At 42.4% G+C, this 15,985-nt stretch overlaps 3 protein-coding genes across 4 annotated transcripts; 1 reads left to right on the forward strand and 2 right to left on the reverse strand.

The window, feature by feature from the left end:
* The first annotated feature begins 101 nt into the window (after positions 1–101).
* LOC125768355 (uncharacterized) lies at positions 102–12,764 on the forward strand. 2 transcript variants are annotated; one of them, XR_007418884.1, is made up of 4 exons: positions 102–290; positions 380–1,647; positions 1,915–3,682; positions 8,658–12,764. XR_007418884.1 is itself a non-coding variant. In XM_049435885.1 (3 exons), the coding sequence occupies exons 2-3, from the start codon at positions 616–618 to the stop codon at positions 3,607–3,609; spliced, it is 2,727 nt and encodes a 908-aa protein (XP_049291842.1). In that variant the 5' UTR covers positions 102–290; positions 380–615; the 3' UTR covers positions 3,610–12,764. The 2 variants fall into 2 exon arrangements, 1 of the variants encoding a protein (XP_049291842.1); XM_049435885.1 differs by having other exon boundaries at positions 1,915–12,764.
* A 99-nt stretch (positions 12,765–12,863) lies between these two features.
* On the reverse strand, positions 12,864–14,285 carry LOC125768399 (DNA polymerase interacting tetratricopeptide repeat-containing, protein of 47 kDa). Its single transcript, XM_049436004.1, has 2 exons — positions 13,270–14,285; positions 12,864–13,198 (listed from the first exon to the last, which is right to left on the reverse strand). Exons 1-2 carry the CDS (start codon positions 14,172–14,174, stop codon positions 12,925–12,927), a joined length of 1,179 nt encoding a protein of 392 aa, XP_049291961.1. The 5' UTR covers positions 14,175–14,285; the 3' UTR covers positions 12,864–12,924.
* Positions 14,286–14,352: 67 nt separating this feature from the next.
* Positions 14,353–15,469, reverse strand: LOC125768411 (putative mediator of RNA polymerase II transcription subunit 12). Its single transcript, XM_049436033.1, has 2 exons — positions 15,128–15,469; positions 14,353–15,053 (listed from the first exon to the last, which is right to left on the reverse strand). Exons 1-2 carry the CDS (start codon positions 15,410–15,412, stop codon positions 14,472–14,474), a joined length of 867 nt encoding a protein of 288 aa, XP_049291990.1. The 5' UTR covers positions 15,413–15,469; the 3' UTR covers positions 14,353–14,471.
* Positions 15,470–15,985: the final 516 nt, after the last annotated feature.

Below are 15,985 nucleotides of genomic sequence, written 5' to 3' on the forward strand. Positions count from 1 at the left end.
AACTATGGGATTGTATCAGCTGTTCATAATCCAAAACTTCGTCCATCTTCGGTGAAGTGTTGTAATTCACCACAGCAGCTTCGTGGTTTTTTTACCCACAACTCGTTCAGGTTTTTTTCGCTCTCTGCTTTCTCTCTTCGATCCGTGAAGGTGTTCCGTGATATGGTGTGAACAAAAATTGGAAAATTTCATAATTTCCAGTGTCCCGTGCTGTAAAAATCCGATAAACCTACAGCCCAAACGCCAAAGTATCGGAATAGTGTGCGGAACCATAATTAGCGAAGTTTTACGTAAGTAAAAACGGGCCGTGAAAATTTGCTTAGCACGCTCTACAGCTACAAGATTTTTTTTCTTTGCTTCCATATCGCCGCCATTGCAGTACATAATTAGCGAAGGCAGAGAAACAGAGAAGCAGATAGCGTTTAGTTAGGAAGATAGAAAAGAGAGCAGCAATCCAGTTGTAGACGACGACGGCCCCAAAGCAGAGTCCCATTTTATATCGATTGCGCACAAGTGACGGCTTAGAAATAAAAAAAAAAATCTCCCGAAGCAGCCATTTTTGCAAAAGTACCTGTTTTCTAAACGAATCGAACAGAGCGCAGCAGATAGGAAAACATGCAGTTCCAAGGCGCAGCACAACCGCATCAGGGAGGGTTCCGTGGACCGCGTCCGGAGAAGAACGATTTCTATGTTGGGCAACCCGGCACTAAGCCGCCACACTTCATGAACAAGCAAGGCCCACCGTCAATTCCCCCGTTCAACGCGAACGCGTTCGGTGGTCCTAAACCGATGTACCAGCAGAACGCGATCAATGGCGTTGGCCCGGGAGGGTTCAACAAGTTTGGCGGTGGTGGCCGTGCATTCGGTGGCCAGCCAGGTGGACTCATGCCAAAGAAAGACTTCGGTGGCCCAAAAATGTATGGACCCGGTGGCAGTAAGCCGTACGGCGAAGACAAACCGTTCGACACGTTCGGCGGTCCGAAGAAGTACCAGAACTCTAACCCAGGTATGGGTATGGGCTACGGAGGTGGCATGGGAAGCCGCAACGGGTTCGGTCCGCGCTCGGATTACAACGGTTTCAACAAGGACGACCGTGCTAAGATCCAGTCGCTGAAGGCAAAGTACCCGGGACAGAACCTGATGAAGCCGATGTGGGAAAATTTGGAACCGTTCCAGAAGGATTTCTATGTGCCGCACCCGAATGTGATGGCCCGAGCACAGGAGGAAGTTCAGACGTTCCGCGAACAGATGCAGATCACTGTGATGGGTAACAATGTGCCGCATCCGTGTCAGAACTTCGAGGAGGGTAACTTCCCGGAGTATGTGATGACGGAGATCAAGAAGCAGGGTTTCCCACGTCCGACTTCCATCCAGTCGCAGGGTTGGCCGATTGCGCTGAGTGGTCGCGACATGGTTGGCATTGCCCAGACCGGTTCGGGAAAAACGCTCGCCTACATGCTGCCAGGTTTGGTACACATCTCGCATCAGAAGCCGCTTAGCCGTGGAGAAGGACCGATTGTCTTGGTACTTGCGCCCACTCGTGAACTCGCACAGCAGATTCAGACTGTTGTTCGGGACTTTGGCAACCATTCGAAGCCCAACATTCGCTACACGTGCGTGTTCGGAGGTGCACTGAAAGGACCTCAGGTGAGTGAATTGTTTCAAAGTTGTGTTTTTTTTAGTAGGTATTTAGAAAAGTGTTTTTGAGGCTTGGCTGTCAATCGCCTCTAAACTGTGTGTGAACAATTTCGTATACTGATATGTGTGTTGTTGTTCGATGTTCGATAATTTTTCGTTATCGTACTGCACGTACTCAAGTACGCAATATAATGTGAATATTATTATTTCTTATTGTTAGAGTACGAATGAACTAATGTGTGATATTTTTGTACTGTTATTTTTCTTCCACTATAGGTGCGCGATTTGGAGCGTGGCGTTGAGGTGGTAATTGCTACGCCTGGTCGTTTGATTGATTTCCTCGAGCGAGGCATCACTAATCTTCGCCGTTGTACGTATCTCGTGTTGGACGAAGCGGATCGAATGCTTGACATGGGTTTCGAGCCACAGATTCGTAAGATTGTCGAGCAGATTCGTCCGGATCGGCAGGTGCTGATGTGGTCCGCAACGTGGCCGAAGGAGGTACAAACGCTGGCGGAAGATTTCCTGCGCGACTACATTCAGATTAACATTGGATCGCTAAGCTTGGCGGCAAATCACAACATTCACCAGATTGTAGATGTGTGCGAAGAGAACGAAAAGGAGAGCAAGCTGTTGAAACTGTTGAAGGAAATTGCCACCTCGGATGCGACGAACAAGATCATCATTTTCGTCGAGACGAAGAAGAAGGTGGACGATTTGCTGAAAAACATTGTGCGCGATGGCTATGGGGCCACGTCTATTCACGGCGACAAGAGCCAAACCGAGCGTGACTACGTGCTGCAAGATTTCCGGCATGGCAAGAGCACAATACTGGTGGCGACCGATGTGGCGGCACGCGGTCTCGACGTGGAAGACGTCAAGTACGTTATTAACTTCGACTATCCGAACTCATCGGAGGACTATATTCATCGTATTGGGCGCACGGGACGCTGCTCGCAGTACGGAACAGCGTACACGTTCTTCACACCAAACAACGGACGCCAGGCACGGGAACTGCTGTCGGTGCTAGAAGAGGCCGGTCAGCAGCCAACGGTAGAGCTGATCGAGATGGCAAAGCAGGCACCGGGCGGCAAAGGCGGAAGATTGCGTTACTCGACACGTGGCAGCTATGGTGGTGGAAGCAGCATGAGCAGCTATCAGCGTCGACCACCGTTCAATGGTGGTGGTGGATTCGGTGGACCGCCCAAGTACGGTGGAATGCAGAACGGTCCGATGGGCGGTGGCAACAAGTTTGGTGGAATGCCGAATAAATTCCGCGACGGTGGCATGTACCGGAGCGAGAATAACTGGAACAAGGGTCCGAACGGACCGGTCATGATGGGTGGCCCGGGTGGCTATCAATCCCACTCGCCTCAGTCTCCGCAGGCTGCTGCGGTTGCTGCCGCTTCCGGTCAGCAAATGTACGAACCACCACAGGCACAGATCCGTGCCTATCACCCGAAGAACATCTATCCGGGACAGTTCGACGACTACACGGCACTGTTTGCGGGTGGTGCGGCCGCAGCTGCACCCGGTGGTGGCATGCGCTTCTACCAGGGCAAGACGCACCAGGGAGGTCCTGGAGGCATGCAGCCAGGATCGCAGCCGGGCGGCCGCTACAACCCGAACGGTGGCCAGTTCAACATGGATGGCACACCGAAACCGAATAACGGTCGTGGAACGTATCCACCGAAGCAGTACAACAATAGCTACGCTGCCGGACCGGGCAATCCGAGCCATCAGTATCCACAGCTGGCAGCGGCCGCCGCTGCTGCCGCTGCCGGGCAAACCATACCGACGGCGGCTCCGGCCGGTTTTACCGGATTCGATCCGACCGGTGGACTGCAGTATCAGGCATCGTACCCAATAACAGCTGCCACCGCCGCTTATTACCCATATCCGGCAGCAACTGCTGCACCGCCACCACCGCAGGCCCAGGCGGCCCCAGTCGTTCCGCCGGTACAGCAATAAGTGTCCGGAACATGTGAAACTTCACGTCTTCGCGTAACACCATCCCTTAACACGATCGGAGAGAGAAAGCAAGGTTAGTTTTTAGCATCTTCCTTATTTATCCAACCAATAATAGTATCTAGAAAATCGAACGCGAACCTGTCTGCGCGATCAAGACGTTGACGTAGCGATTTTATTGAAAGTATCTCAAATTAGGAGAAGCAGTAGGTGAACATTTTTTGACATACTTGCAGTGCAAAGTTTTGCTTCACCGGTATAGTTACGAAACCAACTATTAATATTATTGCAGTTTCCTTGATTGTTTTTTTTTTCAACCGGAAGATACGAAACTTACGTTGCTGAAACTTCTGATCGCAAGAACATATACTATACAATATATAACCTTTTTGCAAATGATTATATGAGAAGCTAACGATGATACACTTTTAACTCGTGTACGCACCGCTGCCACATAGATGTGAGTGCAGGCGTGAAAAAAAGAAGAGCGCAGGAGGAGTGAGAGATAGAGAGATAGAAAGTGAGGCAGCAGCGATTGCGGAACGAGTATATACGATATACATTAATTTGAATTTTTGTCCTTAATTTTCCTTTATTACTACAAACAAGTTATAGTCTAGATTGGTAACCGTAAATGCGTATAAGGCAAGCAAATGTGTTTGCTTGCGCCTTTATCTTGTAACTACGGTTTGTTTGTACGTTAATGGAGCTGTTTGAACATGTCACGATCGTTCCACGTCAAACGGCAGTAGAATAGAACACAATTTTGTTAAACGAACGGTCATCATTCGAACTTCTATGGGAACCGGTGGTATGTCACGCAATTGTTGCACGAAACGAGTCGCCAAACCAAACAAGATACGAAAGCTCTCAAAATACTAAAGCTGATTGTTATAGTGGAAAGCATTTTAGGGAAATGTAGCAACGGTTTAATCATTCCCGTATACTCTAACAACAATGGGTGGGGTGGGGTGGAGAATTAAATCAGCTCGTTATGATCCCGCAGTGTTGGATCGGATTTATTTTTAAACAAATTTCTGGACCAGACTACCTTTGCTACACTTTCGGATGTGCAGTCTCCGGATGCAGTATTCTGGTATTTTTTTGTTCGACAAAGAGAAACAAACATTTTGTTTAGGCATTCAGTCCCGGTTTTTAATGCCTTGTAAGTTTGTCGGAACAATCACAGAATTGAATCTCTTGTTTTGTTGTAACATGTTTCATGATGAGTATAACGATTTGAAGAAGAAAAAAATCCAAACAGTACGGCAATGTTAGGATCATAATGGGGAAAACTGATATTGATAGGGAACTTTATTTTAACGTGTGAAAAGAGATGGCGAGCCACATTTGTTGCATAACGTTACGACAAGCAAAACGCATCATTATCCTAACGAATGCTTGCTAGAGTATTCTCCCAAAAGTAGTAAAACCACTGCTTACAGTCTGCTGGGAAATGTGTTAGCCAAAAAAAACAATACATAACTTTTGTGATCGTCTTAACAATTGTAATTACACGACGCAGGACACAGTTCAAGGCATAATAAGCGTCCTGGTTTTTCGTCTCGTTCGTTTTTGTTATTTAAACCACCTACAATAGTGAACAGATACATTCCTTTACACTCCGACACATACGATGTTGGCCTCAGAAGTAGTAAGAAACATATTCCAAACTTCCAGTCAAGTGCGTACCTGTAAACCTGATGATGGTGGAACAAAATGCAAAAGAAGCGCGACAGCCGAATCTCTTTTGCACAAGGAGATTAGAACAATTACAAGATGCTACAGTGCAGCTATGAAAGCATACGATAAACAATTCGATAAACTATGTTTTTACGTTCTATAACGTTCATTTATATTTTCTAAAATCTATTACATGTATTTAGCGTGTGTAAGTCGCAACCGTTTTCTGACAGCAGACGTATTTGAACAATGAGTTTGAACATGAAACGGCGCCAAGAATATTACGTTGAAATGAAACGAAACGAGCGTCTGACTTTGCTACGCTATGCTTTACTAAGCCTCGCGCATTATCTAGTCAGATTGGCAAAGTAAAACCCAAGGAGAAGGCAGCGTTTACACATGACATTGCTATTTAGAAGGATTAGCAATCTGAACAAAATAGGAAGCAGTTCAATGTTCCCTAAGCATAACTCTCATGTCTTACTGAGACATCGTGTGTGTTAACGTCGAAGCGTAATGGGGAATGTAAGTGCGCTGGCGCCACACGATAGTGAAAGTTCTAGGGGAACTGCGTGGGATCTCTACAAATAATAGTAAACAAATGGGGGAAATGTCATAACTCACACATTAACAAAAACCAAATGCCTTCTGTAAACTGTGATCGAATCTCGTGTTCCTTATTCAATGCTACTCTCCGGACGGGACGCCCAGAGTGTTGTGTGATTTGTTTAATTTAGCTCACGTAGGCCAAAGTAATACGCTTCTTTTGTCGGTAAAATTAAAAACAATCCGTACAACAGAGATTTGGGTTTTTGTGGGTTTTTTTTTCATTTTTTCGTATGAATAGTAAGCCGAAGCTGTGTTTAAACACCACTATAAGAACATCAATCATTGGCCAGATGATGCGTATAAAAATTCTTCAAAGTGCAAAGGCAAAATTAAACCATTTTACCGAATTGGGCTTTGCGGAATTAGCATTAGTTGTACCAGAGAGGGCGGGCGATAGAGAAAGATAAAGTTTCACGTATTATTTTAAGTATTCGGTGCCTGTGAGCTAAACACTTGTAAGGGAAACATGATTACACCGTGTTTCTTACGCATGGCAGCATGTGTTCTCTCGTACAGAGAATCATGTGATAGACTGGGTTTGAGATCGTAAAATAGAGAGTACCGGTGAATGTTGTTCCGTGGAATAAGGATCACCGACCGACTGAACCGAATTCGAATACGCACCTTTTCTAATGTACTACAACAACGTAGGATAAAATCCTAAAACGAATAATCCCACCAACCTTTAATGCAGATAGCATACGTTTCATGAAATGCAACACCGGTAAATCAGCTGTCCCCGAGTTGTGTTGCATTCATCCAGTAACGCCAGAATGGACAGAATCCTGCGCTGCGTTACGATGTATGGGAGCAGCGCAAACAAAGCCACACGTCAACAGCAAAAGCTGTGCGGTAGAACAGGCATGGGTGGAAGTGAATCATTACTTTTATAAGCAGAACAAATAATACGAGCATAAGCACCGGTGTAAATGCTTTTGTTTTTGTCTTGCCCTTGAACCAGCAGATCTCTTATGATTAACCATTTTTACTTGGCAAAATGAAACGTAACTATGCAAACGTAACTGTAAAGCAGACACTGCTAATGCCAACATGGCATACGATTATTCTACAATGGTCGTGATTTGCATTGTTCCACTAAAAAAAATGTATGCTCGCCTCTCTTTTGGAGGGAAATGAACAAAAAAAGAAAATGAAACATGAACATAAGATTCTACTATAGTTTGGGTTTAAAAAAAGTGCGCTTTTGGTTGATAAAATGAAACAAAAAGAGAGAGAATTAAATGGTCCCTGCCGTAATGTTGTTGTTATTGGACAAATGATCACGAGTTACATACGTACGGATTGTGCGAAATCCCAACACTAGCAAATGGATCGCTCGGGAAAAGGGGATCGATTGATCGTTGTATTGCGCTCACTGCTAAAGAACACAGATCTCTTTAGTCTTGCCAGATTGTCTATGAAACGTAACTCTGAATGAGGGCATGCTTTCGAAATGTTTCCTTTTTCGACAGCCCCAGCATGGTGTGGTGTGTGATGTGAGTATACCAGTATTGATTTTCTGTGCGAAAAACATAACACAACTGTCGAACGCGCGCAGGGTCGTTCCAGTTCCGTTGCAACAAAAAAAGGAATCCACGGAAAGTGTCCGGACGCGTTTGATCTTAGAAAAACAAATACAACTATCGAAACTAGTAAGAATGCTAATTTAACTCCCCTAAAACATGAAGCTTAATCGTCCAAACAAACAAAAAAGAGGTATTATTGAGCATCGTCACAACAAGCAACACTCATTGAGACAACAAAGCCAAACAAAGCCGACATAAACAAAACATAACTTGTTGTGATAGTAATTTCGTCAGCTCTTTCATGCGAAACTTGAGCGAATTGAAAGGTATATAAAAGGAACGTGTTTGAATTAGCAACCAAGCAAACATAAACGTAGGAACTAAAATGAAACATTCAAAACAATTGTCGAGCAATCCACTGAAAACGGAATATACATGAAAGAAGTCGAGAATGAAACAAGTCGTTCGATAAATTTGTAACCTTCTTTTGCTAATACTTAATCATACATGATAATATGATACATTATTTTCTTAACCTACATAGCAACTAAGTAAGTGTGTTTTTGTGTGTGCGCTATGAAGAAACGCAATGTTTGTTAGGCAAATCTGCTCATCTGCTGAAAATGATACCATGAACAATATGTTTCCAACGATAACTTCACGGTGAAGCTGCAAACAATTTTTCTCACATTCTAAGATAATTACTCGAAGCGAAAAAATTGAATTTAAAATTATCACGATGTTCGTATGTGCCAGTGGGCGACAAAAAAAGACATACGTGTTAGAAGCCAGGTTAAGTGTGTAGTAAACCCTTCCACATACCATTTCAGTAACATTCAGTGACACACTTGAGGTAACGGATACAGCCCGAAAAAACACAAGAACACATCTCTTAAAAATCGTAATTTTCTTTGTCGTTTATCAGCTAAAGATGGCTGTTGCTTCGAGCTAATATTAAGTGTATTTACACACTCATTAAATGGTCGTTGGTATTTGGGATAAACATACCGGAGCACATGTTCCACTTTATCTACGCATATAATCAATACGTTGCGCCAATTGCTATGAGAAGAAACAAAAACAAGTACGAAACATTAATGTCTTAGATGGAACAGGTAGCGTTGTAAAAGGCTAAAGGATATTTTACAACTATAATCAGATGCGTAAAAGTTTACATAACCACATTATTTCGAACAAGTTTGATGAACGGTTTTCTTTCTTATGAACTTTTAGAAGCATCCATCGACGATCGAATGAGAGCGATTTAATCGAATGTATTGTTCAGGAGAGTAAAAGGGAAAACAGAAAACAGAAAATGTGGTGAAACAGTCAAATTCATCTCGTTGACAGGAAACGAAACAACGCTCGGTTCTTTGAACAACCACACGGAATACAGTAGTACATCAGCTTGATCAGTTGGCAGCTAAAATAACGCATGTTATACCACGTTTGAGAAGAACTTCCGTTGCACTACAGCTGGAACACTAGAGAGAAGAGAAGATCTTTTGGCGCGCGCCATCCATCAATGTTTTTTTTTCTTTTACATTATTCTGAGCCACATTTATTCGCGTGCTTGTAAGGTTAATGGGGTTGATTTTTATGAATTAGATTTAAGTTTTGCTTTTTAAATCGATCAAAACAAAAACGGTCACGCAAATATATAATGTCCGGACCGGTAAAACAATTATTAAAATCATTCAACGGAGGTTGGGAGATGTAACGAATTATTCTAATACTTGAAAATTAAGCACTTCCCTATACTCCCCATCTCTCAGATCAGATACACAGAGGATAGCTAAACATTCATAGAAGACTTAACAAATACACAACGTAGCAAAAATAGAATTTTCATCAAAAAGGAACGAATTAGAATATTTGATTCTATTTAATGTGATAAATAAGCGAACATGTTTGTTAGAAGCTTTAGCAAACCACAACAAATCATACGAAATTTTTCATTTTGCAAAAAATAGATAAAAATAATACATTTGTTGGTATCGTTTCTGCAAAAAAAAATAAAAGAAATCATCAGGTTTCATTTAGGACAAGAAAAAAGACCCCCAACCTCTATATATTAGAATGGCCCGAGCAGCATATTTGGGTATGTCATTGATTTAATTTTCCAAGCACAACAAACACTGATAAAAAACGTTACAAAACAGTAAAACAATGAATGAGAGCGTTAACAAATTCAACAGAAGAAAGATCCAGATATGATAGCAGGACTGAAAAAGGACACAAGCTCTAGGGTACTACGGCGCACTACATGTGAGATCATCGTGTGCAAAAAGTTGCACACGTGGAAGAAAAAAAAGGTCCTTAGACATTACATCGTAGGTGTGTGGCTGTGTGTGTATGCTGCTCTGCTGAAAACTTGCCAGCAGAATGATGGTAGTGAAATAAGATGTATTTTGCATGCATAACAAAAAGCGTAAGATATCGCCAATAATACATTTAGCGAATGGAAGGTAAAAGAGTGCACAATGCTGTTAGTAAACGGGACAGCAAAGCAGCCATTTTGCTATTCCCATGTCTCTGAAGTTAAGAAGCAAGCGATTAAGGTTTTCACAAAAAAAAACAAATACACACAAGAACAATAACAAAATTGTAAACATGAATCTTAACAAAAATCAAGCGAAAACATGAACCTAGGAACAAGGAAACAAAAACATGTCGTAACGATGTAATGCAAAAGAAAAATATGTTACGAAACTTTCGCAAAAGCATATAACAGAGCCTACAACCTAAGTGAAACATAAATAGTACGGAACACACATGAATCATACTTTGTTTTGCGATTGTGCGTACAATGAATAGAGCAACGTGCTGTTGCTCTCTCTCTCTGCAGTTAGTACGCAACGCAATAATTATCGGAAAAGCGGAAAAGAACAATTCTTATTCAAAAGTAAATTGCATCTCGTCTGATCTCAATTGGTTTAGAGAAATGAAAGATCAAATCTGACGTAAAACCAAAACCGCTTTCTGAGCAATGTTCCCCGGGGAAAGACAAGGGAATAATATCGAATTTACTATGTATTCCAAACAATCGCCTGCAGTTAAGTTGAAATATTTATACCGCAAAGAAAAGTACCTTTCCCTCGTGATGATCGTGTTGATCACCATTTCAATGATGCTCAAAACAAAAACAAATAGCGAAACACCAAACGAGTTCATATTTGTGTATGAAGCATCGACATGATAATGGTATATAACATAAATGAACTAATTTTGCTAAATCTGAACATAACCATTGATGGCGATTGTATCAATTTTCCGAGAGAATCTATGTGTAGCGCTCGAAGGGTAAAAGAAACCTTCGCATACACACACTACTAGCACGTGTCAGCAATGTAATGTTGAAGAATGTCCACGTGTGTCTCCATGAGAGAGGTGACTGTGTTCCGACGTTCCGTGTTGTTTTTTGTTCCACAGGGTATTAACATATTAATATAAATATATTTTTGTGAAAACACTAGAACGCTGAATGAACTCGAGAGGCGAGAAAAAATGTACCATTGTGATATTTTATATTTAAAGTTAATATGTAAAAAACATCAACAACAAAAATAAACACTCAAGATGAAAAACACACATACACAAAAAAGGCAAGAAAAGGATGCGGAAAATTCCTTCAAGAATGTGTAATGGCAAGGGTAAAACATTAAACTGCTATTGATGAAAAAACAAGCCACGTTCACGTTTAAAAAGCACCGAACGAAAGAAGTAGGAACGAAGAGGACAGGAACCGGAAAAAAGTTTAATACGCTTATATGTGAGAAAAGAAAAGTATATCCGGATCCACACAAAAAAGAAACAGAGAGAGAGAGAGCACGAAAATAGGATCTCAATCAATATGTCCTCGCCGGAAGGATTAAGATATAAAATGCAAACATCTTGTGGTAAACATGCAGAATTCGATTCGTACATAAGCTCACCAACCAGACACAGTAGGAATATAACAAACTGGATCATGAGGACGGCGGTGGTAATGCCAAGAAATCGATAATAGGGCCATTGTAGTGTGGAATTTAGGACGAGCTACAGAGAACGATAGAGTTGAACGGCAAAGAATTCGTTGTTGTGAATTTTGTAGTATTTTTTCTGCTGCCCTTTTGAAGCAACAATGAAACAACAACTCCCGGATGAGAACGCACACGCGTGTAGTTCCGTACTTGAACACACGTGTTTAACAGAACTTCACGTCTCAAGTGTACAATTCCTTCCCATTAGCCGAGTGGATTTCTTCTCTCTCAATACAACCGAACAGAGCTAACGAAAAACAAATCGTAATATTAAATATGTTGCTTTTTGAAACAAACAACAGACGTTGAATATCAACCACAAATATACAGTCTCGAAAGCGTTACGAAACCATGTGGAATACAAAAAAAAACGTGTAAAAAGGAAGAAAATGCCGGGAAATGTTTTACCAACAAACTCTGAATTATACAAAATAATTTAGTACATTAATGATCGGTTTTGTGTCCACAGTTAGGATAACACGTAATAGAAACCTTACAAACGTAGAAATTACAAACAGATAACGGTTGATAAAAGAGAGAGGAAAAACAATACAAATCAAAGAAACGAAATTCTTTTCCCCAACCTAACGCCACACACACACATCCTACATCCTTCCTGTCGTATTTGTCGTTTGGGTGATGGTTGTGGAAAGTAAACTGATAGGATGGTAATGAGAGGAGGCCAGCCGAGTGTGATCGTCGTCACGATGCTGTGAAAATTCATACAAACCAACAGTTGTGTACGCGTTTTTCAGAAAGCTGAAAAGCGTACACGTTGTCAGGTCTTTAGTACACTTTTTTTTCCTATTTGTGTGATGGTTTCATGGCTATCATCACGTTAGTACATCTACTAAACATTTCTATACTGAGCTGAAATTGACATACCTTTCCGTTGACAGTTTTAATTTATTGCTTTTCTCCATTTTAAGTATCCTTCCATTGTTGTACGAATCATATTTGTTCAGTAGAAAATTTAACACATAATTCATTTGTCATTTTTATTCACCATCCCAAAATGCGTCGTATGTCGCAGTCGTAAGATAGCAGTAATTTCAGCACATTAGTATTTTCCCTAAGTTCCAACATATGTATCGCTCATCATGATTCCTCCTTTATCTTTAATTTATCAAAATGGTCAAGTGCCGGTAAAATTTTATTCTGTTTGTCCTTCGTTGAAACCCTTTTTAAAAAGCAACCAAATTTTTAATTCGTTTTTGTTACTTCTGAGCAAAAGTTTCTTCAGAGTAATCCTTAAAACGCATGCATATTATATATTGCAACATAAAATATGAATAAAAACCCATGTGTAATTCACTAACAGGCGACGAATTTGTTTTCTTTCTACGATATCCGAAATTGATCTTAAGTATATTTATTTCAACAGAAAAGACGACATATATTGCCGTAAAACATGGAATGTGCTGATTTTTAAAACGTTAAAGTAATTTTATTTGTTTATCCTCAGTCGTAACGAGAGCTCAATAATTTATTTTGAGTGGTATCCTTGTTTGATTAACGAAAGATTCCTCCTGTTTGGATCCCTTTACCACTATGTAAAACGTAAGTGTACCTTGAAACACGACGAACGATCGTTCCGCTACAATTTCTCGGATCGTTTTGTTCTTGTCAACCATGTAAGCGAAACCAAGGATTCTGTTTTCATAATACACGTTTACTTTACTTGCACGGTACACTCCCGCTTTGTCATACTCGAGCGGTTCCGCAAACAGTTGCTCAAGTGCTTCGTGCATTCTGCAAAAGAAAGAAAAAAAGGATCTCTTACATAACCTGCTCAAAAGATGTCAAGTGGGGTTGTTGCGTACTTTGTAGTTTCCGAAAGTTGCTGTTGAAAATCAGTCGTATGAAACTCTGGGTAACAGAATACTACTGGCCAAGACAGGACACCATTTTCATCGCAAGATACCATGAAATCTTCCAAAGGAGCTAACCGTGGTTTGAGTTTACGCTCATCCTCCAGGGCATTTCGTTCCTCAAACTTTACCATTCGGTTCTGTAACTCAGCCACGAGGCGTTCCCATTGCTGCTGTTTTTCCCGCTCCTGGCGAGCTTCCTTGCGTGAATCACGATCTTGTTCAGCTTTTCGTGTGAGGCAAGCTTTTCTCATATCGATCGCAGCACTGTTTGTAGGATCACGTTGCAGTACCGTATCGCAGAGCTCCACGCACAGCTCGAAACGATCGAGCGCGGAAGCACATTGAACCGCTCGCCATCGTGCCTTTTCGTAGTCTGGATTAAGCTCCAGCGCTTTCTGAGCATCTTGCAGCGATGTTCGGTAATTCTTCAGCATGTAGTTGGCGGCGCTGCGATTATTGTACAAAATCGCTTTGTAAGACGCATCACCAACCTTGTATCGGAGTGCCTCTGTGTAACTCATCACGGCCATCCGGAATTTGCGGTGTTGCATGTAGAACTTTCCGTCCTCTTTGTACGTATCGGCTAGCTCTTGTTCGGTGTTTTCCTGCGGATCGTACTTTAGCTGCTGCAGCCCTTCCATTAACGGACTCAGTTCTTCGCCCGGTTCGGGAGATTTTTGCATGAAAAAGGGATGCTTTGCCATTTCTTCCTCCCAGCGATCTTCGGGCCATCCTTCTGTGTAGCGCTTTTTCTCCAAGGAATTGATGAAGGCATCCAGGTCCTTATCCAATTGTGTCGCTAATTCGAGCCGTTCTTGCTCTGTTAGGACTTTTTTGGTTTGTTTCTCTTCCATGCTTAAATCTGTGTTCGCACAATATTGGGAAAAACTTGATTCACTAGCCGGCAAACAGAAACGGCTGTTCCGGAACACGCGAAGTTGTTTTGATGGTGCAATGTCAATAAGTCAGTATATACGTGGTAGTTGTGAAGTTGAAAAGCAGAACAGCGACACGACTGTCAACAAGTGCAAGTTTGCATAATTTTATCGATTGCACATTTTATTCATTACAAAAGAAAAACATATTATATATATGCATAAAGCCATGAAAATACTCTACAAAGCACTGAACATAAAAGCCATCAAACCATTTCACTTCTTGTAGATCCGAACCAATTGTCCCTGTTCATCGTACGTGTAAACTGGATCGCGAATTGGATCTACCGGGGAATATTTCAGCTGAGCGGAAAATCCATTCACCTGGCGATCTTCATCCGTAACCATGGTGCTGAAAACAACGCGCTGCAAAGTGTTGTCCGGAGACAGTATATAGTACTGGCCCGAGAACGAGTTGGAGACAGCAACTACCGTGCGTCCACCATCTTCATCGTAATCATCTTCGCTTTCGTCCTGCGGTACTTGCGGTTGTTCGGTCGTAACCGGTTGCTCTTCCGGTTGCTGCTGCTCTTCTTCCTGTTCCGGTGGTCCGTATGTTTCGGCTGGTGCCGCTTGTGGCTGGACTTGGGGTTGAGGTTGAACTACCTGTTGCTGAAAAACGTTTGATCGTACTGCTGGAAGAGCACGAAGTTGTCCACTGACTGGAAACAAAGGACGTTGGGCGAAGTTGGCGGGCAATGGACGGTTAACAGCTTGCTGACGGAGATTCGCACGCTGCTGGAAGTCTTTTCGTTCACCGGATGGTAGTCCTTGCACTTTCAAGGGATCCAAATTGTCCTATCGTTTACAACAGCAATTAGCTGATTTATCCAAATTTCAACATATGTGAAGATCGATCGAACACTATTTACCTGCTCGGTTGTGGAGGTTGTTACCGGGCTTGATTGCGTTACTGGCTCAACGGTAGTAGTTGACTGCTCCTGGACAATTTGACGTCCAGCAAATTGTACGTTTTCGCGTGTTATTTGAACATTTACTCGCTGAGGCTGGGGTTGAAGCAGTAGCAACGGTGCACCGTATTCCGTCGGTAGACGAAATTGGGCTCCTTCCGGACGCCATCCAGATGCAGGATAAGGTGCCTCAGCAGTCACTGCAACTGCGAGGAATGCTACCAGCAGCACGACGTAATGATGCATTCCGTTGTTCGATTGTCTTACTCGCTTGCGGTCCAGCGAAGACTGATGGCAATTCTGAACAATAACTAGACTTTTATATTTTGAAATCTCATTAATAGGCAATCCATCGTCGAGGTAGGTCAGTGTGCAATCGCGTCAAAGTCATTCGGAAGAACTCCGAGACGCTGCTGTACCTGAAACGATTGGTGAGCAAATCAATCTTTCTGATTAATATGCACCTTGGGTGCCTGCGTGCGTCTGAAGAAGACGTCGATAGCGCCTTCTGGTTGCCGTACTAACCATGGACAGCTAGCGCAATAAAGCTAATGTATGCATGCTCTTGGTTGCCTCAACAAAACAATGCAGCCGCGAATATTACCAACTTCGCATATAGATCATCAGCGTAAGAACCCGCCGCGGAGTAATTGTTGTAATAAAAAATTCAACGCAGCGATTAGTTAAACAGCCTTTGCGCGGGACTTTTGGCGCTACAAAAATCCTTTCTAGCGTCGTGTACCACCCATCTGTGATGGTAATGGCACGTGCATGCGCTACCGAAGGTTTCATTTCCTTTTTACCGGTAGTTCCTCTGCC

This window comes from Anopheles funestus, chromosome 3RL, assembly GCF_943734845.2.
Source record: "Anopheles funestus chromosome 3RL, idAnoFuneDA-416_04, whole genome shotgun sequence".
Taxonomy (NCBI): Eukaryota; Metazoa; Arthropoda; class Insecta; order Diptera; family Culicidae; genus Anopheles; species Anopheles funestus.

Coding starts and splice junctions, on each gene's coding strand:
- LOC125768355 (XM_049435885.1), top strand. CDS start 616: ATGCAGTTCCAAGGCGCAGCACAACCGCATCAGGGAGGGTTCCGTGGA. Junction 1,648..1,914: donor GTGCACTGAAAGGACCTCAG/GTGAGTGAATTG, acceptor CTTCCACTATAG/GTGCGCGATTTGGAGCGTGG.
- LOC125768399 (XM_049436004.1), bottom strand. CDS start 14,174: ATGGAAGAGAAACAAACCAAAAAAGTCCTAACAGAGCAAGAACGGCTC. Junction 13,199..13,269: donor CAACTTTCGGAAACTACAAA/GTACGCAACAAC, acceptor TTTCTTTTGCAG/AATGCACGAAGCACTTGAGC.
- LOC125768411 (XM_049436033.1), bottom strand. CDS start 15,412: ATGCATCATTACGTCGTGCTGCTGGTAGCATTCCTCGCAGTTGCAGTG. Junction 15,054..15,127: donor CAACCTCCACAACCGAGCAG/GTAAATAGTGTT, acceptor TGTAAACGATAG/GACAATTTGGATCCCTTGAA.